At 51.8% G+C, this 25,321-nt stretch overlaps 1 protein-coding gene across 19 annotated transcripts in view; it reads right to left on the bottom strand.

Moving 5' to 3' along the window:
- Nucleotides 1–25,321, bottom strand: part of Myo9b (myosin IXB) — a 94,556-nt gene that overhangs the window by 39,166 nt on the left and 30,069 nt on the right. For all 19 annotated transcript variants that reach the window (XM_074053334.1, XM_074053338.1, XM_074053336.1 and 16 more), the window contains exons 3-4: nt 5,107–5,201; nt 4–66 (exon numbers count right to left, since the gene is read on the bottom strand). In XM_074053334.1, the coding sequence (XP_073909435.1) occupies nt 4–66; nt 5,107–5,201 (158 nt within the window). The remainder of the gene's footprint in view (nt 1–3; nt 67–5,106; nt 5,202–25,321) is intronic.

Genomic DNA, 25,321 nt, shown 5'->3' with positions numbered 1-25,321 from the left:
TACCTCTCATCCTTCTCCTGGGAGACCAGGCGAGACTTTTCAAGCAGGTATTTTTCTACGACAGCGCTGTCATTGAAAGAAAAAAAAGGAACGTTACGTTTTAGTGTTTCCTTCCTCTGGCTTCCCTCCCCTGGCCGTACTGGGGTGGAACACAGGGCCTCGCACAAGCCATGCCAACCTGGACACTGTCTTCTTCAACAGCAATAGTTTCGTATAGTTTTTGGCACCAAGGAACAGTCAGCTATAAACTAACTTCCTCCAGGAGGATCAAAATAATCGCAAGCATCCCAAATGTCACCTTGCCCTCTGACTTCCATCTATAAAAATCAGGCAGCCGGGCTGACCAATTGTGTTCCCCAGGCCACAGTCACGCTGAGGGCCAGACAGGGAAAGGTGGCATGTCTCAGGTGAGACCCAACCCAAGGTGGACAGGGACAAAGCGATGACACCGGTTTATTCACGGAACATAGCAGAAGAAGGGTGGCCCCTGCTCCCCATCCCTTCCCCAGCAATGAAGTAAGTTTGAAATTGCAAAAGCTTTTGTTTTTTGAGGTTTACATTTGTGACTCAGTTTTATTCATTGGCTTGTGAAGATTCCAACAAAAAACTTACAAGTAAGGTGACAACAGGCTCATTTTGATGGCTTTATCCATGTATTTAAAGTGTACAATCTTTTTTTCCAGTACTGGGGTTTGAACTTAGGGCCTCACGCATGCTAGGCAGGCGCTCTACCCCTGATGCTTTGACCTTGGAGCCCACTACAAGGATCAAGACAGCTGACATACCCATCACCCCCAAATGTCTCCCTGGGCCCCTTGTCATCCCTCCTTGTCCCCCAGCCCCATATGGCTGACACTACAGATTAGTTGCCTTTTCTAGAATTTTAAAGCAATAGAATCACGCAGTGTGCACTGCGTCTGGCTCCTTCCATCAGCACACTCACTCTGACATTCAGCCACGCTGCACCATGATCACAACGATGTTCCTTTTCGTGAGTGAGCAATATTCTGTGGAATGGATGGACCACATTTTGTTCATCCAATCGCCTGCTGGTGGACACTGTGCTATTTGCAGTTTTTGGCAATCTTGCAAAAAAATCTGCTGTGGGCGTGTGGGTACAGGTAAATCTTTGTGCAGATGTACGCTCTCCTTTCTCCTGGGTTGCTATATAGAAACAACTCTGTGTTTCCCTCCCTCCATGCCTTTGCTCCTGGGGTTTGAACTCAGGGCCAAGTGCTCTACCACAGTAACTGCGATTCCCCTACCTGTGCCTCCCACATAGCTGGGATTACTGGGATTACCTAACTTGGTTTTTTAAAAAACTTCTTTAAACAATTAGGATATATTCGTTGTATGGGGGGGGCTGATTGTGACAATTTCAAATGGGCTTATATTGCACGCTGGTTTTGTTTTTTTTTAAGATGGGGTTTTGCTAACTTTTTTTTTGCCCGGGCTGGCCCTGAACTACAATTTTCCCATGTCTGCCTCCTGAGTAGCTGAGATTACAGGAATGAGCTACCGTGCCTGGCTGCTGCTGCATTTTCTTCCTTTTTAATGGTGCTGGGGATAAACCCAGAGCCTCATGCATGCCTGGCAAGTGCTCACACTCAGCCACCCCCCTAGCCCAGCTGGGTTCAACTTTTTAAGCAACTGCCTGAGGCTGTACACCATCTTACAGTCCCAGAAGCAGAGACAGGGTTCCAGTTTTCCACATCCTCTCCAGCACTTGTTCCCATCTTCCTTCTGATTCTAGCTGTCCTAACAGCAGGAGGTGAAGCAGCGTGATATGCTGGCTTCGATCTGCATTTCCTCAGGTGACCATTAGCTATTCATCTCTCTCTCTCTCTCTCTCTCTTTTTTCTTTGATGGGGTGTCTGTTGATGTTTTCATGTTGGAAATACCATTGCATCCTAACTGCTCTTTTTATAACTGAGACAGAAGTCTTTTGTGGGTACCTTCTCTGGTCTGGCCATTTCATTTTTGTGATTTTGAAGAGCAGGGACCTTGGAGCTATGCCAAGCTGTTAGCGTTTTTCCTTTAAGCAGAGTTCTCATAGCTGCTGCAGAGCTACGGGTTATAGGGTGGGAGTCAAGTTTGTGAGGTGTGGGGTGCTGAGAAGGATGGGGTGGGGTGTCTGTCACCATTCTCCACGCTAACCCAGGCTGAGTAACTCTTATCTCAGAAGCTTGACACCAGAAGTGTTTCGCAATTTTTTTTTTATTTTGGAATATCTGCATATTCACGATGAGATGTGTTGGGAGGGTTCCCAAGTGTAGGGATGAAGATCATTTAGGACTCATGCACACCTTACACATATTGCAGAGCCTGAAGTCACTTTACACAGTTGCTTTAGTGCATCTGTGGGGTTTTTTTTTTTTTTTGGCAGCACTGGAGTTTGAATTCAGGCACGTGCTCCACCACTTGAGCCACTACCCCAGCCCTTCTTTGTGATGGGTTTTTACAAGATAGGGTCTCTGCCTGAGGATGGCTTTGAACCCTGATCCTCCTGATCTCTGCCTCCTGAGTAGCTGGGATTACAAGTGCGCCTGTGTTCTGACTGCAAACCGTCCCACCAGGTCAGGTGTGGAATTCTCCACCTGGGGCCTCATGTCGGTGTACGGATTTTGGAATTTTGGATTAGGGCTGCTCAGCCTGTAGGAGTGACAGTGTGTCCTAAGAACATGCTGTGTTCCAGGTGCTGTTCAAAGCCTTTTCAGGAATTCTCCAATTTACCTTGTTGGGGGTTGGGGGGATGCTGGCTGCTGTCAATGGGCAAGAGAGAGGCCATGTGCTGGGGACAGGGGACAGGCTTGGGGAGGGACAGTGATGACGGTGATGGCTGCACAAGAACGTGAATGTGCTTAATATCACTGAATTGGACACTTAAAACAGTTATGATCAATTTTAGGTGCATTTAAATTTTTTGAGATGGGGTCTCACTGTGTTGCCCAGACTGGCCTTGAATTCCTGGGCTCAAGCTGGGACCGCAGAAGTGTGCCACCATGCAAGCTGTTTTTAATGATGCAGGGAATGGAGCCCAGGGCCTCACGTATGCTAGGCAATGCTGCAGCACTGAGCTGCACCCCAGCTCCCCCAACTTTTTGGTACATAACTGAACGTACTTATGGCAACAGTGTGACCCTGTGATAGTGGATACGACAAAACATGAGTAGTTAACACTTGAGGAATTTATTACTTCTTTGTGGTGAAAACAATAAAAACCCTTCTTTGAACTGTTTTGAAATCTCCACTATAACTTTTTTTTTTTTTTTTGGGTGGTACTGGGGTTTGAACTCAGGGCCTACACCTTGAGTCACCCCACCAATCCTTTTTTGTGATGGGTTTTTCAAGATAGGGTCTCGAGAACTATTTGCCTGGGCTGGCTTGGAACCTCGATCCTCCTGATCTCTGCCTCCTGAGTAGCTGGGATTACAGGCATGAGCCACGGTGCCTGGCTACTATAACGTTCTTAACTCTGGGCACCCGCCGTAGGACAGACAGACCTTCCTGTAATTTATTCCTGTTGTCCAGCCTCCTCCCAGGGAGGGGAGCCTCTGGGAACCATCCTACTTTCTACTTGTACAAGACCAGCTCTTTTAGATTCCACAAATGAGTGACACCCACTCCCTGTCTTTCTGGGACTGGCTCACCTCACCAAACACAGTGTCTTCCAGGCTCATCCATGTTGCTGTGATGTGTATTTAAACACACAAAAAAACTGAGGGACAAAGAGGTCAGGGTGGTCAGGGAGGACAGGCCAAGCCTGGAGGACAGGTCACTGGCTCCAGGCGTCCCGGCCAGTCGGGTGGCAGTGCCTGCAGTGGCTAAGGGACCTGCAGATGGCCTTGTGGGGACTGAGGCCACGGGAGTCACGGGGTTCTGAGTGGTGAGAGCAGACCCTGACAGTTATCGAGGGTCCCTCACCCACACCACCACCAACACAGCCCAAACAGGAGTGAGGAAAGACACCAGAGGGTGAAGAAGCCAGGAGAACAGCCCTGTTTTTCACCTCCTGAGTGTGAAGTGTTCCCTCACACCAGCACCTGCAGCTATGGGGTGGATTCCGGTGAATGGCCAGGCCAGAAGGTCACCTCCACACCCCTCTACAAACCCACCACCAATGCAGCCACTGGTCAAACTGGTCATCCAGGCATGAATCAATCCATCCTTCCATCTGTCCATTCACACACATGAATAGACCTGCTTATTCCCCCATGTACCTACAAATCTACCCATCAACCCTTGAATCGGTCATTCATCCACCCACTCACCCACCCACAGAGTCTATTCCTCCACCTACCCACAAATGCATCCATCCATCTATACATCCATCTATGCACGAGTCTATCTATCCATCATCTACCCATGTACAAAATCCATCCACCCACCCACCCACCCTCCCACCCATGGTTGGATTCATCTGTCTATCCATCTACTTACCTATAAATCCATCTGCCCACAAATCTATTTATCCACGAATCCATTCATCTACCCACAAATCTATCCGTCAATCTACCCATCCATCCATCCAGCTACCCATACATAAAACCCATCCATCTATTCATCTATCCGCTCACAAATCTATCCATACGTCCACACATAAATCCATCCATCCACCCACCATCCATCCACCTACCCACTGTCCATCCCTCCATTCACGCACCCATCCATCCACCCACCCACTCACTCCCCCACCCACCCACCCATTACCACAAACAATCACCTGCTCACTACCTAATACTCTAGCTTTCTAGCTAAAGGGACACACATCTGGCAAACACCGGAGTCCACATGCACTCTTGCCTGCGTGTGACCCCACACACCTGCCTCTCAAAGCAGAAACTTTAGAGCCCAGGAAGCACATTGGGCTGTCGTGGCCTGGTAACCACCATCACATCAGAAGTTTCAGCTTGCCACTCCCCGTCCCCACCCATCTCACAGACCTTTGCCTCGAACACTCAAAGTCACACTTGCAGCTGGGGCGAATGCTCACCTAGCATGCGTGAGGCCCCGGGTTCCACCCCCCCGCACCATGAAAGAGAATTCCAACCGGTTCCCCAGTGCATGCCTTCGGTGCGCTCAAGTCCCGGATGGTGGGTGACTTACCCTCTCACGATACCGCTCTCCAGGTAGTTCACTTGGATGAACTTCCCGAAGCGGCTGGAGTTGTTGTTGTGGGCCGTCTTGGCATTCCCAAAAGCCTGCAGGGAGGACAGGACGACAGAGGGTTGAGACCACAAGGGTGGAAGTTCCACAGGCCTCGGCCTGGAACTCTCTCTGGGTACTGCGCTCCTGTCTCCAGAACCAACTGTAAGTCACTCACTCAACAGGCCCAGATAAGAGCTGGAAAAGACAGGGGTGCAGCTGGGCTGTGTGATACTGGAGTGTGTGAACCGCTCAGGTGTTAAGTGTTCAGTGGTCAGAATGCCAGCTGTCGGACCAGGGTGTGGGCTTGTGGGATAGTGCTTACCCAGCATTCATGAGGCCTTCGGTTCAACCCCCAGCACCAAAAACACAGACAAATAAACAAAACCCAAAAAACTAGTCATCAGAACTTTTTTTTGGTGGGAGTGGGATTTGAACTCAGGACTCTGTGAACTTCCAAAACAGGTACCCTACCACTTGAGCCACACCTCCAGTCCATTTTGCTCTGGTTATTTTGGAAATGGGGGTCTCTCAAACTATTAGCCCGGGCTGTCCTTGAATGGCAATCCTCCCCATCTCAGCCTCCTAGGTAGCTGGGATTACAGGTGTGAGCCATGAGCACTCGGCCAGAATTCTCTGTCAGTTACGGTCGTCCCTGTGTATCTACAGAGAACCGCTGGCTCCAGGAGGACCTCCTCGGGTACCAGAACTGCGGATGCCAGGCCCTTGTACAGCATGGGGTAGTGTCTGCAGCGAACCTGTGCACTTCATGTCACCTCTAGGTGACTTGTCACAGCTAACCCTATGCAGACGCTGTGTACAGAGTGGCTCTGCTGCCTTGTTTAGGGGTGACAATAAGAGAAAAGGTCTGTGCTCCCTCAGTACAGCTGCAGTTTCTCCCCTTGAATATTTTCAATGCTTGGGTGATCAGTCTGCAGGTCCAGGGCCCTCGGATACAGAGGCCAAATGTGTAATTGTTCATCTGATACGACAAACCATGGCCAAATTTGGTCACAATGTTTGGGTACTGCCCACCATCCAAGAATGTTTTCTTAACATTTCTAAATGGTTAAAAAAATTTCGCAAGTAAAAATAAATAAATTAATTCAACGAAATTAAAGCAACCTGAAGAAAAATACTGTTTCCTGAAATGGGAAGGCCTGATTCACAGGCCAGCATCCCCGGATAAGGCATTGTGGGCAGGTGACCAAGTGCACTCGTTTATGTTTGGTCTGGACATTTGCAGACCAGTGACTGCAGGAGCGGTCACCATCTGGTCTGTCAGGAGGAAAACTGAGTACCTGGCCCCTTTTGGGTGGAGCCTGCCAGCCAGGGCTGACCTGGCAGGAGGGAGCGAGCAGACAGATGCAGGCCAGGCCACCTCAAAGGAGCCCTGCAGTCCACAGGACCAGGGGGATGGTTTTGATAGCAAAGCATAAAACTCACCAATCAAAACTGCACAGTTCAGTAGCACTTAGTATAATGTGTGCAACCCCTACCTCTGCTTCCAGATCATTCCCTCCCCCGAAAAAGAGACCCCATTCCCAAGAACAGTCACTCCCTGTCCCCTCCCCAGCCCCTGGCAGTCACTGATCTGTTTCCTGTCTCTGTGGATTTGCCTGCTCTGGACATTTCCTATCAATGGATCACACATGGTGTGGCCTTTGTGTCTGGGTTCTGTCATTCAGCATCGTGCTTTTGAGATCTGTCTGAGCTGTGGTGAGGGTCAGTGCTTTGTTCCTTGTTCACAGGGCCATTTTTTTCACCCTGTCCATACACGTGACATGTGCACAGAGTGAGCAGCTCCCAGGGGTCCCCTGGAGCCTTCTGCGTCACCAACACTGAGATGGAGACACAGAGCATTCCCTCCCTACCTAGGTACTGGGACGCCCCCTTCTCACGGTGAAACCCTTGCTCCAGAGGGCTTAAGAGACAGGGAATGAGGCCAGGCGCCTGTGGCTCACATCTGTGATCCTAGCTATTCAGGAGGCAGAGATCAGGAGGGTCGAGGTTCATTCATGAGACCCTATCTTGAGAAAACCCATCACAGAGTGGTGGAGTCACTCAAGCAGTAAGAGCATCTGCCTAGCAAGCATGAGGCCCTGAGTCCAAACCCCAGTGCTGCCACAAAGACAGACAGACAGAGAGAGAGAGAGAGAGAGAGAGAGAGAGAGAGACAGAGAGAGAGAGAGAGAGAGAAGATGAGAGCAGGGGTGTGGTCTGGTCCAGGGTGAGGCTGGTGGGGTGTGAGCCCAGGTCCTGTCAGATGAAGGGAAAGGAGGCAGAGCTGGACCCAGAGCTTAGCCTTCAGCTGCCCAAGCCCTTGTGGTCAGGTCCAAGCTGCAGTGGAGAAGGGGGGATGGGTAGACCATTGCCAAGGTCCCATCACAGGGCCAAGGGCGATACAAAAAGTGGGCAGGGGGCTGGGAGAGGAGGTTAGACATATAGGGGAACAAATCAGGAGACACTAACTCAAGAGAAGATGGATCTTTAAACTTTTTCGGAGCAGTCTCACATGTACCCAGACTGGTTTGAACTCGGGACTCTCCTGCCTCTGCCTCTTAAGTGCTGGCGTCACAGGTGTTTGCTACCACGCCCAACTATCGTTTCAATTTGATTTTTTTTTCCTTTGGTGGGACTGGTGTTTGAACTTAGAGCTTTGTGCTTGCAAAGCAGGCTCTCTACCTTTTGAGCCACACCTCCGGTCCATTTTGCTCTGGTTATTTTGGAGATGGGTCTCCCAAACTCTTTGCCTAGGCTGGCCTTGAACCTTGATCCTCCCCATCTCAGCCTCCAAGTAGCTGGGATTACAGGTGTGAGCAACTGGTGCCTGGCCTCACAACCAACTTTTTTTTGGTTTTGTTTTTGCAGTACTAAGGATTGCAGCCAGCACCATGGGCTCCTAGGCAGATGATCTGCCAATTAGGCTGTGCTTCCACCCCTTTTTGCTTTTTAAGTTAAGTTTCAGGTAATGTCTTATGTTTTTTTTTTTGCCCAGGGTCAGCCTCAAACCTCAATCCTCCTACCTATGTCCTCCCATGTAGCCACCACACCTGGCTTATTGATTGGATGGGGTCTTGCTAACTCTTTGCTGGGCTTCCCTTGAACCACCATCCTCCTGATCTCTACCTTCTGAGTGGCTGGGTTTACACGTGAGCACTACCATACCTGCCTCATGCACAAAATTATTTTAAGATACTTATAAAATTACCTTCAGGCTACGTGTGTATAAGGTGCATATGGAACGTCCATGACTTCTGTGTTTCGACTTGGGCACCGTACCCAAGATGGCTCATTATGTATGCAAATATTCCAAATGTTCCATGAGCTGAAAAAATCCAAACTCTAAAGCACTCTTGGTCCCCAGCATTTCAGATAAGAGACTAGGTGGTGTGGCTAGCCAAGCCTGGTGGGGCAGGGCTATAGTCCCAGCTATTAGGGAAGCAGAGGCAAGAAGATCACAAGTTTGAGGCAAGCCCAGTCAAAAACAAAATACAAATGAAAAAGGGTCGGGGTGTGCCTCAGTGGCAGAGCACTTCCCTAGCATGCACATGGCCCTGGCCTTAACCCCCATGGGTTGGTGGAGAGGCTCAAGTGGTAGAACGCCTTCCTAGCAAGTGTGAGGATCTAAATTCAAATATTGGTACTGCAAAAGCAACCAACCAAAAAACCTGAAGCGGGGCTTCTGGGAAGTGTCTGGATTGTGACACCCGTCTTCATGAATGGGATTAGTGCTTTTATAAACAAGATAATTAAACAGGGCACAGTGGTATGTATGAGTCCTAGAGTCTTAGCACTCAGGAGGCTGAGGCAGAAGGGTCGATGGAGCCCAGGCGTTGGAGGCCAGCCTGGGCCGCAGAATGAGATTTAAAAAACAGGGCTGGTAGAGTTGCAACCCCCTCCCACCCCGCTCCAAAGAGAAAAAACTGGCACACTCCTGTAATCCTAGTTATTCAGGAAGTAGAGATGAGGAGGATCACGGTTCAAAGGCAGCCTGGGCAAATAGTTTGAGAAACCCTATCTTGAAAAAACCCAACACAAAACAGGGCTGGTGGAGTGGCTCAAGTGGTAGATTATCTGCCTAGCAAGTGTGAGACCCCGAATTCAAACCCCAGTACTGCCAGAGAGAGAGAGAGAGACACCAGAGAGCCCCCTCACTCCTTCCACCAAGCGAGGACACAGCAGGAGGACATCTCTGTGAACCAGAAAGTGGACCTTGCTGGGCACCAATGTTTTAGCTGCCCGGTCTACAGTACTGCGTTCCAGGTCACCCACTGCTAGGGCCTGAAAGGTGCCCAAAAGCTCACGCTGAAATTTAATCACTGTGAGGTATCAAAAGTGGGGACTCACTGGGGCCTTTGGATCAGGAGTACAGGATTAAATGACAGTAAGTGGGGTGGGGGTCCTCGTGATGGAACTAGGGGCCTCCTTATTATTATTGTTTTTGAGGCAGGATCTATCTACCTATCTATCTCTCCTATCCATCCATCCATGTATGTATGTATCATCTATCTGTCTGTCTGTCTATCTATCTATCCATTTATCCATCCCTCCCTCCCTTCCTCCAGCCATTCATCAATCTATAGCTATATATGTAGCCCAGGCTGGCCTGAAACTCCCAGTCCTCCAGCCTCAGTCTCCCAAGTGCTGGGATTACAGGCGTGCTCCACCACACCCAGTATTTTAGTGGCTTTATTAGAAGAGGAGACTCCTCCACACTACAATGCTTGCTGTGTCTCACCATGTGATCCGCATGCCATGGTGGGACTCTGCGGTGTCCTCACCAGCAAGAAGGCCTTCATCAGATGTGGCCCATTAAGAATCATGGGCTGAATAAACCTTTCTTTATGAATTACCCAGTCTATAGTATTCAATTACAGCCACAGGAAATGTACTAAGACAACCAGTGACAGGAGACTTTTGGGTGACAGCCTCAAGAGAGAATTCCATAAAAAGGTGTGTGATGGTAGAAGGCCCAGAAGCTTCCTTGGAGAAGGGCTCTGTCAACAGTGAGGCCCTGGTCGGGACGTAAATCCAAGATGGAGTCCCCACCTGTGCTCACATTCCTTAAGGCACTGGGTGATTCCTCATGGGACCAGTTAATAACGAGGGGTGGAGACCCCGCAGTAAAACTGGAGCCAAGTTGCCAGGTAGGAAAGTGAGAAGGAGAAGTCCCCAGAGAGATGGCCTGACCCCTGCAGTGAAGGAGGGGTCTACTGGCAGCTGGGTGCTGGGGGCGTGTGTCCCCGTGAGCCTTGAGGAGGCAACACCCAAGTCAGAGCTGCCACAGAGCCCACCCCCTCCTCTGCTCACACATTCTTCCTCAGGATCTGTTACTATGCTGAGTTTGGAAGAAGTCCCTGGAGGGAGGGTTTGGGTTAGATCTGGGGTTCAGTAGGAGGGGGTGACCAGTAGCTGCTGTCCTCCCTGCTGTGTGCACTTGGCTCTCCTGAGTCTGCAGACCCCAGTCCATGTGCTCAGTCCCACGCTGCCATCATTTGGGGCCAGTGCTGGGGACGGAACCCAGGGCTCTGCCGCTGAGCACAGCATCCCTGGCCTCCATCCCGTAAGGGGCCAGCAGCATGTGGGACAAACGAAAATGTCCCTCAGGGTGAGCAAAGTGTCCAGGCTCAAAAGCACTGATGTGGTGCTGGCCCTTGTACGTGCAAGCTACTGTCCCTTGACTCCGCAGCTAGCATGCGGTCGGCAGCGCGTACTTGTAGCTATGCTAAGCCAGCCCACTGGCATCTGACCATGGCCACAGGCCCCATGCTGACCACACTGTGCTGTGGTGCTGAGGAATTCTTTGGTTAACAAGCTGTCTGCTGGGCGAGGTAGTTACCGCCTGTAATCCCAGCTACACAGGAGGCTGAAGTAGGTGGATCGTGGTCTGAGGCCAGGCCTGGAAAAAAGTGTGAGACCTTACCTGAAAAATAAACTAAAGAAAAACAACAGGCGGAGTGGCTCAAGTGGTAGAGCGCCTGTCTAGCAAGTGGGAGGCCATGGGTTCAAACGCCTAGGCTTAGCCTCCAGTTCCCCCAAATCAGCCCTGGAACTGCGTGATCGTGGGTGTGACATCTCCAGGCACCCTTTCCCCCATTTCCTGGGGGCTCAGGAGACGACTGCAAGGCCACGGTATGGAGCTAGAACAGGACATAGACCTTACTTCGCCTGGGGACAGAGCCCAGGACACAACTTTGTGCTCACGCTGGGGCTCCTCCCAGCTCTGTGCCTGGCACAGCTCGATGTCTAGCCTTGGGCTGAGACTCAAGGAAGCCACCTACATGGCTGGAACTCATCCTGGACAGGTCTACAACGAGGAACTAAAATAAATTCCTGTGCAAGGGCACATGGAGCCTGTCCGCCTGTTCTTGCGTGGGGCTCCACCTTGGTAGCCTGGTGCGTCTGCAGCGGGAAACAGACCTGAGTCGAGGCCCTGTGGTGCCTGCTGCAGAGGTACCCCGAAATGGACATTCGTACCCCAAAGAGCCACAGAGCTCACTTTTAAAACTCGGGGCAGGTCTCCACGGCAACTTCCAACACAGCAGCCAGGCCCCGCGTCCTGGGGACAGCCTTTGGGAGGCGTCCTCCGGGCACCCAGGTTCTTTCTGGCTCTGCAATTACCCGATTACCGTGCAGGCCGGGGCGGCTCCTGGGCCCTGTGACCTCACGCGTCTGGTATGCAGCTGGAGCACACTGAGACTTTTCAAAGCCCATCTAAAAATATCCGGTCGGTGCTATTACACATCCGAGGAGGAAATGCGGCCCGGTGCTAGCAGCCAGCCACGGGGACCACTGTGTGGCTGCTTGGCTGGGCGGGTTGAGGGCACACGGTCTCAAAATACACGGGTGACTGGTGGCCAGAGCGCCAGGGCCAGGGGGGTCAGGAGGCAGGAAGCACGACCGGGTGTCTGCAATGATGTGACGTAATCTGGCGCAGAGACTGGGAAGGCCATACGCTAATGCCACTGACCCTCCCAGGCCAGAGCGCCCACCGGCCAGTGCAGGATGGGAACTCCAGGATGGAGTTGCTAATGAAGGCGTGTACTCATTACATTTGGCAATCCTACTCCTGGGTGTACACCCAAAAGAATAACCTCAGTATGTGGGAGACATGTGTGCACCCCCATGTTCAGTGCAGCACGGGTCACAAACAGCACAAAACAGAAACCACCCAAGGGTCTATCAATGAACAAACAGAGAAAACGTGGTGTGTATACATGACAGAATACTACTCAGCCGTCAAAAAGAATGAAATCCTGACATGGTGGCTATATAGATAAACCTGGTAGACAGTCACATTAAGTGAAATAAACCAGGCAAAGAAAGACAAACTTCACACCATCTCACTTATAGTCAGAAGCAAAACCAGCAAGGTCACACAAGTAGAGACTAGAATGGCGGTCACTAAAAGCTGGGGTTGATCAAAGGGTACAAAATTCAGCTACACCCGCAGCTACTGTTTTAGAAAGGAAAGATCTGGAAAGTTCTAGTGGTACCTCTAGGTTGTCTTTTACAGTCACCAGCAGTGCAGGGAGGGCACTGGGCTAGCCTCTACTTCCTGAACTTTCAATGTATTCTAGGTGCCTTTACGCATTTATTCACTGCAATGGCTTGAATCTTTCCTTTGAGGGTCTCGCTGTGCTGCCCAAGCTGGCCCCAACCTCTGGGCCCCTGCCTCGGCCTCCCAGGTGCGCCCAGTCCACCAATGAAGTTTCTTTAGCACATGGCCTCGTTGGTGCAGGCCTGGCCCATGGCTACCTTGGTCTTTGTAACCGAGACCATGTTGCCTGTTGTGGGAAAAGCATGCCAGCCACCACTGTGGACATTCAGCTAACGCCAGCTGGGAGAAGGCGCCCACCCCAGGATGCGGTTCCACCAAGCTAGGTAAACAGGAGAACGGCTCCCATTGTCTGGGGCTGATGGGTCTCCCTGGGGCGCCACGGGGACACAGAGAAGCCGGCTCAGGGAGCATCAGGGCAGGATGGGTCCGCAGGGTCCCAGGTGAGAAGGGACCTGGGAGTAGAGGGGCACAGAGCCCCTGTGAAGGGCAGGGCGAGGGCCAAGGACTCTTGAGGACCGTGTCAGGGAAGGTCAAGGGAGCCAGGATGGAGATGGGGCAGTGATGGTGGTGAGAGGAGGGCAGCCTGGGGTGTGGGGTGAGAGATAGGATTCCACACCCTTGTGCAAGGTGGCAGTGCACGGACGTGGGGACCGGAACTGGAGTCACCCCAAGCTCAAGGCTCCTCCCTCCAGGGATGAGGAAGTGGAGGCCCCTGAGGGCCTGGCTCACACCCAGCTTCGGCCAGCCTGTTCTCTTCCGGTTGCCCAAGGGGCTTGGGGCTCTGACAGGCTCTCGAAAGCAGGTCACCTGACAGACAGACGAGTATCCAGATGGAAGGATGACAGATGGATGTCAGGGACATGCACAGGGTCACCTCAGTGCTCCCGAGAACAAGAGGCACCAACTGCCAGCCAGAGACAAGAGAAAAACACAGCCAACACTGAAAATGTGACAAAGACTCCCAGAGCTAAGAGGTGTCCCTTTAAGCTGGGCAGATTCCCACCAGGGACCAAAGACTCACAGCAAACCCTGCGGGGGGGGGGGGGGGGGGGCGGGGGCGGAGGCGGATGGCAGAGGCTTAAATCTAAAAGGGACAGGAACCCCACGTTAGTCACACAAGTTATTGTACCTTGGAGCCAAGCAGAAAACAAGTCACTGAAATTCTCCCTACTCCAGCCACATTTGGCTGCGGTTAGAAGAGAGAGACCACGCGCTCGATCACAGGAAGAAGAGGACAAACCCAGCTTTGATGGCGAGGGTCCTGCCTGGGTTGTGAAAATATCCAAGGAATTTATCATTCCTTGAGGGCTCAGGCTCCTCTTCCTCCCTACTGGCTGCCCCACCATCCTCTCTCGGATTTCCGTGCTTCTTTTTGAATTGGGACATTCATCTACTTTCAAATTTACGAGTGTGTGACACAAGGACTCTGGATAAGTATTACTGATTTTTAGAAAACCTGTAGTTTTTCATCCAAGAGGTTTTTTTGTTTTGTTTTTTGTGGTTGTTGGTTTTTATGATAGGGTCTGCCTATGTGATTCAGGCTGGCCTGAAATTTTTGGTCCTCCTGCCTTGGCCTCCTGAGTGCTGGGATTACAGGTGTGCACCACCACACCTGGCTTCATCCAAAAGTTGTTTAACAAGTTTACTTGAAAAAAAAAAGTTTTAAAAGGAGTAGCTTTTAAATATTACCCTCTGGGGGTTTCTCTCTTTTTTTTTTTTCTTTCAGTACTGGGGATCAAATTCTGGGCCTCACACATGCTAGGCAAATGCTTACAACTGAGCTGCACCCCAGTCTCCAGGTCACTTTTATTTGTTTATCCGTATAAATTTTTTATTAGGCTATATTCATTATGGGGGGGGTTCACAGTGACAATTCCGATTAGACTTACTACATCGCTCCTATCGTCTCTCCTCCTCAGCCCCCTCCCCTCCAGGTCACTTTTGCTGATTTTTCCCAAGATTCTCAACCTCACCAGAAAGCCATAGCATGGTGGGAGGAGCCAGCCTTAGTTGGGCAGGGAGGAGTGTTTAAGTGGTGGGGGTTCATTGGGTCCATCTTGGGGTGACATGTGCTTCCCTGCTAACCCCACACAGCACAGACTCTGATGCTGACGGCGAGAATGGTAGAGGCTTCTGGCACTTTTTTTTTTTTTTTTTTGTGGTACTGGGGTTTGAACTCAGGGCCTTCACCTTGAGTCACACCACCAGCCCTTTCTTGGTGTTAAGTATTTTTGAGGTTGGGCCTTGCAGACTATTTGCCCAGGCTGGCTTCAACCTTCGATCTTCCTGATCGCTGCCTCCGGAGTAGCTAGGATTATAGGCGTGACCCACCAGTGCCCAGCTTCTGGCACTTTCTATGCAACAAACTTGAGCCTCTGCACATGGGAGGAGATGGGGGCTCTCTGGGGTGGGCTGGAGGGAGAGGTGGGACTTCCAGAGCTTGCCTTGCAGACTGCAGAGCTGTGGGGCAGGGGCTTCCCCTGTGGCCCTCACCTCCATACTTTGGGTCAGCCGCCTGTCATCTTGGAGCTTGACCCTGCTTACAGCGGTGGTCAAAGGCAGTGAGAACTGCCAGGACTTCAGTCTGCCTTTGCCTCTCGCCCCCGCCCCATGACTGTACTCTCATGGTGGGCTGAGGTGAGGAAGGCAGGGGTTCAGGATCCAGGCTTGGGCTGGAGGGGCTTAAATCTTCTGCAGTGTCCTAGACCTGTGGAATTTCCAAAAAGGCTGAGGAACCTAAACTCTTAAAAGCCCTAGGGATTCCTGACTCCTAGATGGAAGGGAAGGGCACGTGGAACTCTCGAGTTTATTATTAGGGCAAAAGGGCTCTGCAGAGGAAGCAAGCCAGGGATGTCCATTTCTATACCGTTGCTTTCTCTTAAGCAGCACTCTCGGGACACAGGCCCGGGCAAAGGCAGGATGGAACAGAAAGCCTCGTTCTTGGTATAGCTGGTGGCCAACTTCCCAAGGTTCTGCTTCACCAGTTTTTGATCTTATGATGGTGTGACAGTGTACCCCCGTGGCCATCCTGCTTTCCACGTTCAGTACAGTATTCAGTGAACCGCTTGAGGCATTCAACACTTTGGTATGACATAGGATTTGTGAGCTGAGGGTGGTGGCACACACCTGTCATCCCAGCACTTGGGAGACTGAGGCTGGAGTTCGAGGCCAGCCTGGGCTACACAGTGAGATCCTGTCTCAAAAACCAATCAAATAAATAAATACACTTCATGTTAGACGGCTGTGCCATCTGCAGGCTCACATAAGTGTTGTTAGGTGTGCGTAATGCTGTTTGGGATGTGCTATGGTGTGCACGAGCATCTCCCCAAGGCCCCTGGGATAAAGGATCAGGAGGTGGTAGAACCTGTAAGAGGTGAGTCCTAGCAGGAGGTCTGTGGGTCATTGGAGGTGTGACCTCCAAGGGGATTTTATTGAGGGAATCTGGTACTTTCCCGTTTGTTTTTTAAACTCCAGAGGGTAAGGTGAGTAGCTTTGTTCTGCCAAGATGTATGGTCTCGACACAGGCCTCCTTCTGGACGAGAACCCAACACTGTGAGCCCCAGCCAACCTTTTCCCATTCTAAGCTGACTTGTCAGCCATTTGTCACAGTAGCAGAAAGCTGAGGTGTATTGTGTGTTTTCGATTTGCAGTATTGGCAATTCACCATGGGTTTATCGGAATATGACCCCATGACAAATCAAGGAGCCTCTGTACTTAACTTTTAATTTTTTTCTTTCTTAAGACGAGGTCTCACTATTTAGCCCAGGCTGCCTTGGAACTTCTGACCCTCCTGTCTACTGGGATTACAGGCGTGCACCACCTCGCCTAGCTGTACTTAAGTTTAATCAGACTGCTTTCCTAAGCCTTGGCCCTGAGAGATGGGCAAATCTGATGTCCCAAGGCATTGCTTACATCAGCCACCAACCAGGTGGGTCTAGTCCCCATCCCACCTGCCCTTCAACTGCTTTGATCTGCCAGGCACAGTGAAGTCCAAGGGTGAGGAAGAAAACCCTGGCCCGGCTCTATGGCTGGAACTATTGTGGAGAGCCACTGTCTCCTGGCTTTAAGTCCTCGCTGCCCTGAGAAAGCAAGGGCTTGTCTGCCCCCTGGTCAAGTGGGGAAACTGAGGTCGGCATGCAGCAAACGTTTGGGCTGGACTGGGTCGACCTCCCAGCACGAGGCCATGTTGCATTCTGATGTGAACCTGGTGGGGAGAGCTACATCCTCAGGATGCCACCCCAAGCTCCCAGACACCATCACGTGCACACCACAGTGGGGACCTGGCTGGGGCGGCCGTTAGAAACGCCGTACAGGATAAGGGGGAAGTGAGTGCAGGGCCAAATGCGCCCGCTGGAGATGGCGCTGCTACCCACAGGGAACTGGAGGGGTCATGGGCGTGAGGTCAAAGCTCAGCTCTACACAGGCACAGCTGTGGAACTCGGTGGGAGCACCCATGGAAGCCGTGGGAATGGGGTCTGCAAAATACAGCACAAGGATCAAATCCAGCCAGCTGCCAGTTTTGTTATTTACTTATTTACTATTTATTTTTGCAGTACTGGGGTTTGAACTCAGGGTCTCCCACTTGCTAGACAGATGCTCTACCACTTGAGCCACTCCACCAGACCCATTTTGGGTTTCTAAATAAGCATTTTTAATTTTAGAACAGTTTGTTTATTTTATTTAGAGATAAAAATCTTGCTATGTTCAAGGCCAGACTGGCCTTGAACTCGTGATCCTCCTGCCTCAGCTTCCCAAGTGCTGGGATTACAGGCATGCATCACCACATCCAGCCCCATGTTCTATTTAGTGGTTACATCTCCAAAGGTCCCTCAGACTTCTGTCTTTGAGATCTAGATGGGTTTTGAAAATTTTAAGCTTTCTTGGGGTCTCATTGGCAAATGGGATGATACGGGGTCTGGGGATGCGGCTCCGTGGCTCAGCGCTTGCCTAGCACACTGAGGCCCTGGTTCCATCCCCATTTCTATACCCTGAGGGTGTACAACGTGCACTGGGACACAATGACACCATCGAGCTAAGGACTACTCACACTGTCCTGCATCCTTACCATCCTCTTCTTTTATGTGAGCGTTGACACGTTAAGAGTCACCCTCTCGAGCTGGGTGACAGTGCTCACACCTATAATCTCAGCTACGTGGGAGGCTGACATCAGGAGGGTCGTGGTTCAAGGCCAGCTTGCGCAAATTCTTCTCAAGACCTCGTCTCCAAAATAACCAGAGCAAAATGGACTGGAGGGAGGAGTGGTTCAAGTGGGAGAGCGCTTGCTTTGCAAGTGTGAGTTCAAACTCCAGTTCCACCAAAAAAAAAAAAAAGTTACCCTCTCAGCAAATTTCAAGTACAGGACACGGAATTATTAGCTGTAGTCACTGCGATGTGTGCTGGATCTCCAGAACTTACTCGTCCTGCTTACCTGCAACTTGCTATCCTGGGACAGCATCTGCCCATCCCCCCAAGCCTGACTAATTTACACTCCTCACTGAGTGAGCTCATGCAGTATTTGTCTTTCCGTGTCTGGCTTCTCTTACTTCATGCAGTGCCTTCCAGGTCCATCCATGTTGCCACAAATGGCAGGATTTCCTGCTGCTTCTTTTTGTGTGTGTGTGTGTGTGTGTGTGTGTGTGTGTGTGTGTGTGTGCGCGTGACAATACTGGAGCTTGAACCCAGGCCCTGCATTACACCCCCAATGCAGCCACCTCATCCCCCTTTCTCTGAGACGGGGTCTCACTGGGTAACCAGGCTAGACTCAAACTTGCAATCTTCCTGCCTCTGCCACCTGAGGAACCGGAATTACAGGTGTCTACTTCCATGCCCGGCTAAGATTTCCTTCTTTTTTAAGACTGGATAATAATCCATTGTATCATCTGTCCATCCATCAGTCTTTCTATGTATCTATCTATGTAGCTATCTATCTAATCTATCAATCAATCAGCTATCTATTGTCTATCTATATCTATCATTTATCTACCATCTAACATCTATCTGTCTATCTATCTATCATCTATCACCTATCACCTATCATTATGTCACATTTTCCTTTCCTCCTTCTTTCCTTTGTATGCTAGGCAACTGCTCTACCACTGGGCTGCACCCCCAATCCCCCTTCCCTGCCCTTTTGAAGACAAGGTCTTGCTGCATAGTCCAGACTGGACTCCTTCCTCTACCTCCTGAGTGCTGGGACTACAGGTACCAGGACTTAAAAAATTTAAAGCCTATAGGAGGAACTGAGAATAGTAGTGCATGCCTGTAATCCCCACACTCAGGAAGCTGAGGCAGGTGAATGGGAAGCTGGAAGCTAGCCTGAGCTACATAGGGAGATCCTGTCTCAAAATACAAACAAACATATCTGTCATGACATAAAGCAATACAACGTAGATGCTACATACACAGCAGTTACACTGTATTGTTCAGGAAATAATGACAGCACATGCTCAGTACAGATGCTAGTCCTCCTTACTCCACCCCAAATACTGATTGGACCCTTGGATGCAGAGCTTGCAGGAACACAGGGCCGACTGGGCTGACACTGGCTGGATCATTTGTGGAGGGGACTGTCCCGTGCACCATACAGCATTTAGCACCGGCCCAGGCCACCACCCTCCGGAGCCAACAGCATCCCTCCCCAAAATGGCGACTGAAGCCATCACCTGATGTTGCCACACCTCTCCTGGGGACAAAATTGGCACAGAAGAACCAGAGCTTCCCATTCACTCCCAGGTCAGCCAAGTGGGATCTGGTGTTGAGCCCTTACACAGCTTCAACCCACTGCCGACCACTCCCCCTTAGAGGAGAGCCCACCTCCCCTAGGGTTTCCTGACAGCCCCTCCAAGGAGGGCTCTGGATCCCAGGGCGCTGCCCAGTGCTGGGCCATGGAGCTGGTCAGAGGGTAGGTAGATGGTGACCAGCATCCCCAAAGACAGGCTGCCTCTGGAGGCTCAAGGGTCCTGGGGTGATGGCTTGGCTCTGGCCAGTGGCTGCTGAGGTCACCATAAGGAAACATCACTGGGTGCCCACTGGGCCTATTGAGAGATGGTTTGACAGAGGCACAACTGGGAGTTGATCACCAGGAAGCACAAGTCAAGTCCCCAGGTTCCTTGGTGGACGGGTGTTGGACCAGACTTCGATAAAAGTAGTAGGAGTGTGAGAGAGATGAGCAGAGGGACCTGGCATTGTAAGCCAGGTGCAGCAACACCCCAGGATATATGGAAAGCGCAGGGTGTTCCGGACCCAGGCCTAGGCTTTTCATCTTCCACCAATTCCCAAGAACAGCTTATGTTTGTTTGCTTGGTTGGTTTTTTTGAGACAAGGTCTCACAATTTATCCCAGGCTGGCCTGGAACCTTCAATCCTCCTGTCCCAGCCCCCAGAGTGCTGGGATGGCAGGCGTGTGCCACCACACCCAGCCCAAGGAGTCCCTTTTTGGGTCCTTAAGATATACCCTGTAATTTCAATCTTCTCTTAGATGCGGTGATTCCCCAAAATATAGCTTCTTCTTTTGTCTGAAATGGCCTAGGGTCATTCTAGAGTGCCAGGGCCCAGCCCATTTATGGAGCTGTCCACAGAGATGGCTCGAGATCTGCAGGACATGAATGGACAAGGGGCACCCAGGAGGCACTAGCACCTCTGACCCACCCAGGCTGCTGGTGTGTCCCAGGTCCTGGGGAGAAGGCCCCAGTGCTGGGCACACTGCCCTGTCACATTGACCACTTCCTCCCCAGCTGCCATCCCACTTCCCAGGCCAGGAGCAGTTCCGCCTCGTGCTGGTGCCTCTGGCTCCATCTTCCCCTGGCTGCGAGCTCCATTGTGTCCTGTGAGCTTCTCAGAGCTTGTAATCATGTCTGTCACCACAGATACCAGCCAGCTTCCTCTAGGGTGTCCGTGACCTTGGACGCGCACTTCCAGTCTGGCTCCATTCGCTTCAAAACATCAGTGCTGAGGTGACACGGAGAGGATCCCTTCCCTGGGCTGGCGGGAGAGTCCAAGAGGACGTCTTGATTTCTCTGAGCCTTGCTGTCCCTCTGTCCTCTCCCATGTGTCCCTGGCAGGCAGGATGAAGACCAGGAGGCAGCTGGAATCTTAGGGCCCAGGGACCCGGTGAATCTCAGCTAGTGAGGGTGCAAGACAGGGAGGGGACCCCACACACCCCCTGCCGCCCTTGGCCACAAACCGACACGCACACTGTAAAACCACTCCCAGCTGTCCACGGGGTACCAACAGGGAGAGGGCCGGCTCTGTGAACACTATGGGATGCTTACATCTGAGGCCTCCTTTCCCGACACCTAGACTGCTTGATGACCCCATGGGTGGAGCACGTCACACACATGGTACATGTGTACATGGTACAGATCCAAGACAGACCGAGCTCAGCTGGGGACCTGGGCTGTTTGGAACTAGCTCCCTTACATTCGGAAAGGGGGGCGTTGTGACTAGCCACACAGAAGGCATCTGGTGAGAGGTCACCTTTACAGGGCTCCAGAATGTTCTGCGTGCACACAGAAGTACAGTCATCCGTCTCGGGCATAGGAGGTTGGTTCCAGGACCACTGCAGACACCAAATCCCGGGATGCTCTACACCATGGCGTGGCACAGAACCTGTGTGTGTCCTCCGAGGCCACACAACACCTGATCCGATGGAAATGCTATCGTTTAGGGAATAATGATGCTATGGTTTGAATCTGAGGGTGTCCCCCCCACCCCCGCCAGGCTGTGCAGCAGTGCCCAGAGGTGACTGGATCTCGAGGGCTCTGACACCATCAGTAGCTGACCGACTGGGAGGTGGTGGACACAGTAGGGGGCAGGGCCTAGCTGGAAGAAGTGGGTCCTTGGGACTATGCCTTGTCCTTACGCCCCACCTGCCCTTCTCTCCCTCCCTCTGCGTCCTCTGCCACGCACTCCTGCCACCATGATGCTCTGCCTCACCTCAGGCCCAAAGCCAAGGAAACTTCTGAAACCACGACTGTCCTTTCTTAGGTTGTTCATCTTAGGTCTTTTGTCACAGCAACAAAAGACTAATACAAATGACAAAGGGGAAGAAAGCCCACACATGGTCAGTATGTGTACAGACGTGGATTTTTTTGTGGTGCGAGGCAAACACCCTATCACTGAGTTGCATGCTCAGCCCCATGACACACTTTTCTTTCTCATATATTTTTGATCCTCAGTGGGCTGAGTCTGTGAATATGGAAGCCACAGATACAAAGGGCCAATAGTCACAGAACTCACCAAACCTTTCCTGCGAAGGGCAGGTGGTAAATATTTTCAGATTTGCCATCCACACTGTACAAAGACGCAAAAAGACGTGGTGTGCTACCCTGGTAAGGAGAAAGCCTCCAGAAATATGTAAATGCGTGGGCATGGCTGTGTGCCAATAAAACTTTATTTGTAGAAACAGGCACTGGCAGATTTAATCTGCGCGCTGTTGTTTGCCAACCCCTGGTGCATGCCCACAAAAAAAAAAACCACAAATTAATAAAAGACGCTAAAAATAAATGAAGAGCTGTATGAAAGAAAAGGTAAAAAGAAGCAGGAAAAGCAAATGCTGATGAAATGTGTCAAGATTCTGCCAAGGAGGGGACTCTGACTGCTGAGAATGAGACACTGTCCCTGCGATGGCTCTGTTTTGTCTCCTCTCGGAGAAATGCTTCCAGAAGGAGGAAGGCCACAGCCAACCCCTGGCATGGGCTCCAAGTCACCACGGGAGAACCGGGGTTGATAAAATCCAGCACTCACGGAGCCTGCACTGACTCAGGTTCTCTCATCACAGTAGGCCCCTCTTATCCAAGGGGACCCACCCTGGGACCCCCGGGGACGCCTGTGAACGTGGACAGACTGACCGTCTGTACACAGTCTCTCCATCCATGCACACAGCACGCACGGGAATGCTTCGTGGGACACCGTGACATTTCACCACGCCGCTCCCAACCGCGCGGAATTTCAAACTGATGAATTATTGGTCTCTGGAACTTTCCACTTAATATTTTCGAACCGTGGTTAACCACAGTAATTCGAACCGCAGAAATCAAAACCACGGACAAGGGGCGACTACTGTACATGTGTTTGCGAGGAACCCAGGGCCCCGCGTCCTGACTGCGGGTTTTGGACTCTTAAAATCCTCCTCCGGGGCCGGGCGGGGGCTCAGGGGCAGAACGCCGGCCTAGCATGTGGGGGGCCTGGGTTCCGTCCCCAGCACCATGAATAACAAGAAATAAAAGACTCTAAGATGTCCCTCAGGGTCAACAGGGAGGCCCACACTCCTTTCCCCAGGGGCGCTTCGTCCTTGGCAGCTCGAGGACCTGCCAGGTGGTGGGTGGACAGCGACTGGCGTTTGCTGGGCTCTGGCTGGCTGGAGGGTGAAAAGTGGCACCGGCCACCTCCTCCCGGGCCCCCCATGGTTCTGCTTCCCCCCACAGTCACCCCACCAAGATTCTCGCTGAACCTACTTGGCTTGATTCTAACTTCACTGGTTCCATGTTGCCAAGTCCTAACGATGAGAAAGCCATTAGGCTGAGGACATCTGTGATACTTAAATCATTCTTGGCCTAAAATGCACGGCTCTCAACAGGGGCCATTCTAATCCCCGGGACACTTGCTAACATCTGGAGACGTTTTGGTTGTCACCATGAGGATGGAGGTGCGACAGCATCTAGCAGGCGGGGGCGGGGGGTGATACACAGCAACCCACAGCGCACAGGACACCCCAAGTGCCAACATGGGTTAGAACACACGCCCCCTCGTCCCTCAGCATTTCTGTGAGGTCTGACAGATGGACCTGAAAGGCTCGTCCCACAACCTTGTGTCTGTGGCTCTGCCCTGCTACCACCCTCCCAACAATATTCGGGTTTGAACTCAGGGCCTTGCACTTGAACCAGACCCCTAGCCTTTCTTTAGCTTTAGTTATTTTTCAGATAAGGTCTTGAGGTTTTGCCCAGGCTGGCCTGGACTGAGATACTCCTACCTATACCTCCCGGTAGCTGGGATGGCAGGTGCACCGCAACGCCTGACTTATTGGTTGAGATGGGGTCTCATGAACTTTTTGCCCAGGCTGGCCTCAATCTGTGATCCTCCTGATCTCTACCTGAGTGGCTGGGATTACTGGCATGAGCTGCCATGCCTGGTGAGTACACACTCCTCTTGTTGCGAACTCTCCAACCTCCCTTTGCTGGCTCAGGACACCAGTGACTTCTACCTCCTGAGGCCCCACCCCCATCAGAAGCCCCTACTGTCTGACTATGGCCCACACCCAGGGGTGGGGTCCCTGGAGGCCTGGTCTTCCACACTCACTTCTCTTGTCCAACTCACCTCCTCCACGGTCAACAGGAGAAGGGAAGGTACATCCTCGGCCAGGAGGTGCCTCAGATTGTCACCTGCCTCTCTCTGGCTGGGTTATGCCACCAGATGGCCTTCTAAGGTGAGCCAGGGGGTGGTGAGGACCTCTGAGTTCCTTCCCAGTGCTGAGTCCAGCCTGGACGTGCCCTCAGCTGCTCAAAGTCCCTCAGCCAGACTCCTGCAGGCATCTCTGGCCAGTGCCCTGTCTCCCCTGGCTCCTGCCCTTGCTCGGACTTCAGCCTCCACCCTGGCTCAGCCCTGAAGCCGGTTCTGCTCACACAGCTCCCTTTCCTGCCTGGCTCTGGCACTTCTATCTGGGGAGTCATGACATGCGTTCCTGTCTGTTTCTGGGGCTCATGGACTGACCACCCTCATGGCCACCTCTCTTGGCTGTGGGCCTCCTGGCACATGGATGGCCCGGGTGTGCCTAGGTGTTTACCACCCTCCCCGCTCCTGGTCCTGCTCGGAACTCTCAGCAGCAGCGACCCTGAGGGTCAACAGGGAATCATCTCCACATGGACCACCCCATGGTGGGGGACACCAAGAAACAGATGTCGGCCTGCATGGGGCAGGGAGGAGCCGGGGACCTGGAATAAACCGAACTACATAGTCAGCCAGGCAAAGAACGAAAAGCTGATAGGACCAGCGAGTGGAGGAGCAAAATGTGGTCTGTCTGTCCACACAATGGAATATTACCCAGCCGTGAAAAGGAAAGGAACACTGACACACACTACAATGTAGATCAGTCTTGAGAACATGACACTGAGTAGCAGAAACTGACAAAAAAGGCCCTACAGTACGATATCCCATTAACAGAAAATGTCCAGAACAGGCAAATCCAGAGACAGAAAGCAGATTGGTGGCTGCCAGGGGCTGGGTGAGGGAACAGGAAAGTGACTGCTGATAGGGATGGGGGCTCCTTTCGGGGGGATGAATGTTCTGGAAGCCGATAGAGGCGGGGTGGCACAAACTGGAACATATCAAATGTCACTGTGCTAGCCCGTGTGGCGTTACCGCAACAACGTACCTGAGGAGTGTAACTTCATAAAGTAAAAGGTTTGTCCGGCCAGCTTACCGTTTTGGCACTCGGGTGGCGGCACTGGCTTGGGCTCAGCCAAGTGAGGTCCTCTTGGCTGCACCACACTGGAGGGAGCTCACTTGGAATCCACAATTCATTTGCAAGCCACACCCCCCGTGATCTAAGGACCTCCCCTAGACCCCTCCTCTTAAAGGTCCCACCACCTCCAACATCACCACCCGAGGGCCAAGATTC

The sequence above is a fragment of the Castor canadensis genome, chromosome 14 (assembly GCF_047511655.1).
Source record: "Castor canadensis chromosome 14, mCasCan1.hap1v2, whole genome shotgun sequence".
NCBI classification, from domain to species: domain Eukaryota; kingdom Metazoa; phylum Chordata; class Mammalia; order Rodentia; family Castoridae; genus Castor; species Castor canadensis.
This window is presented reverse-complemented; position numbering and strand designations above follow the sequence as displayed.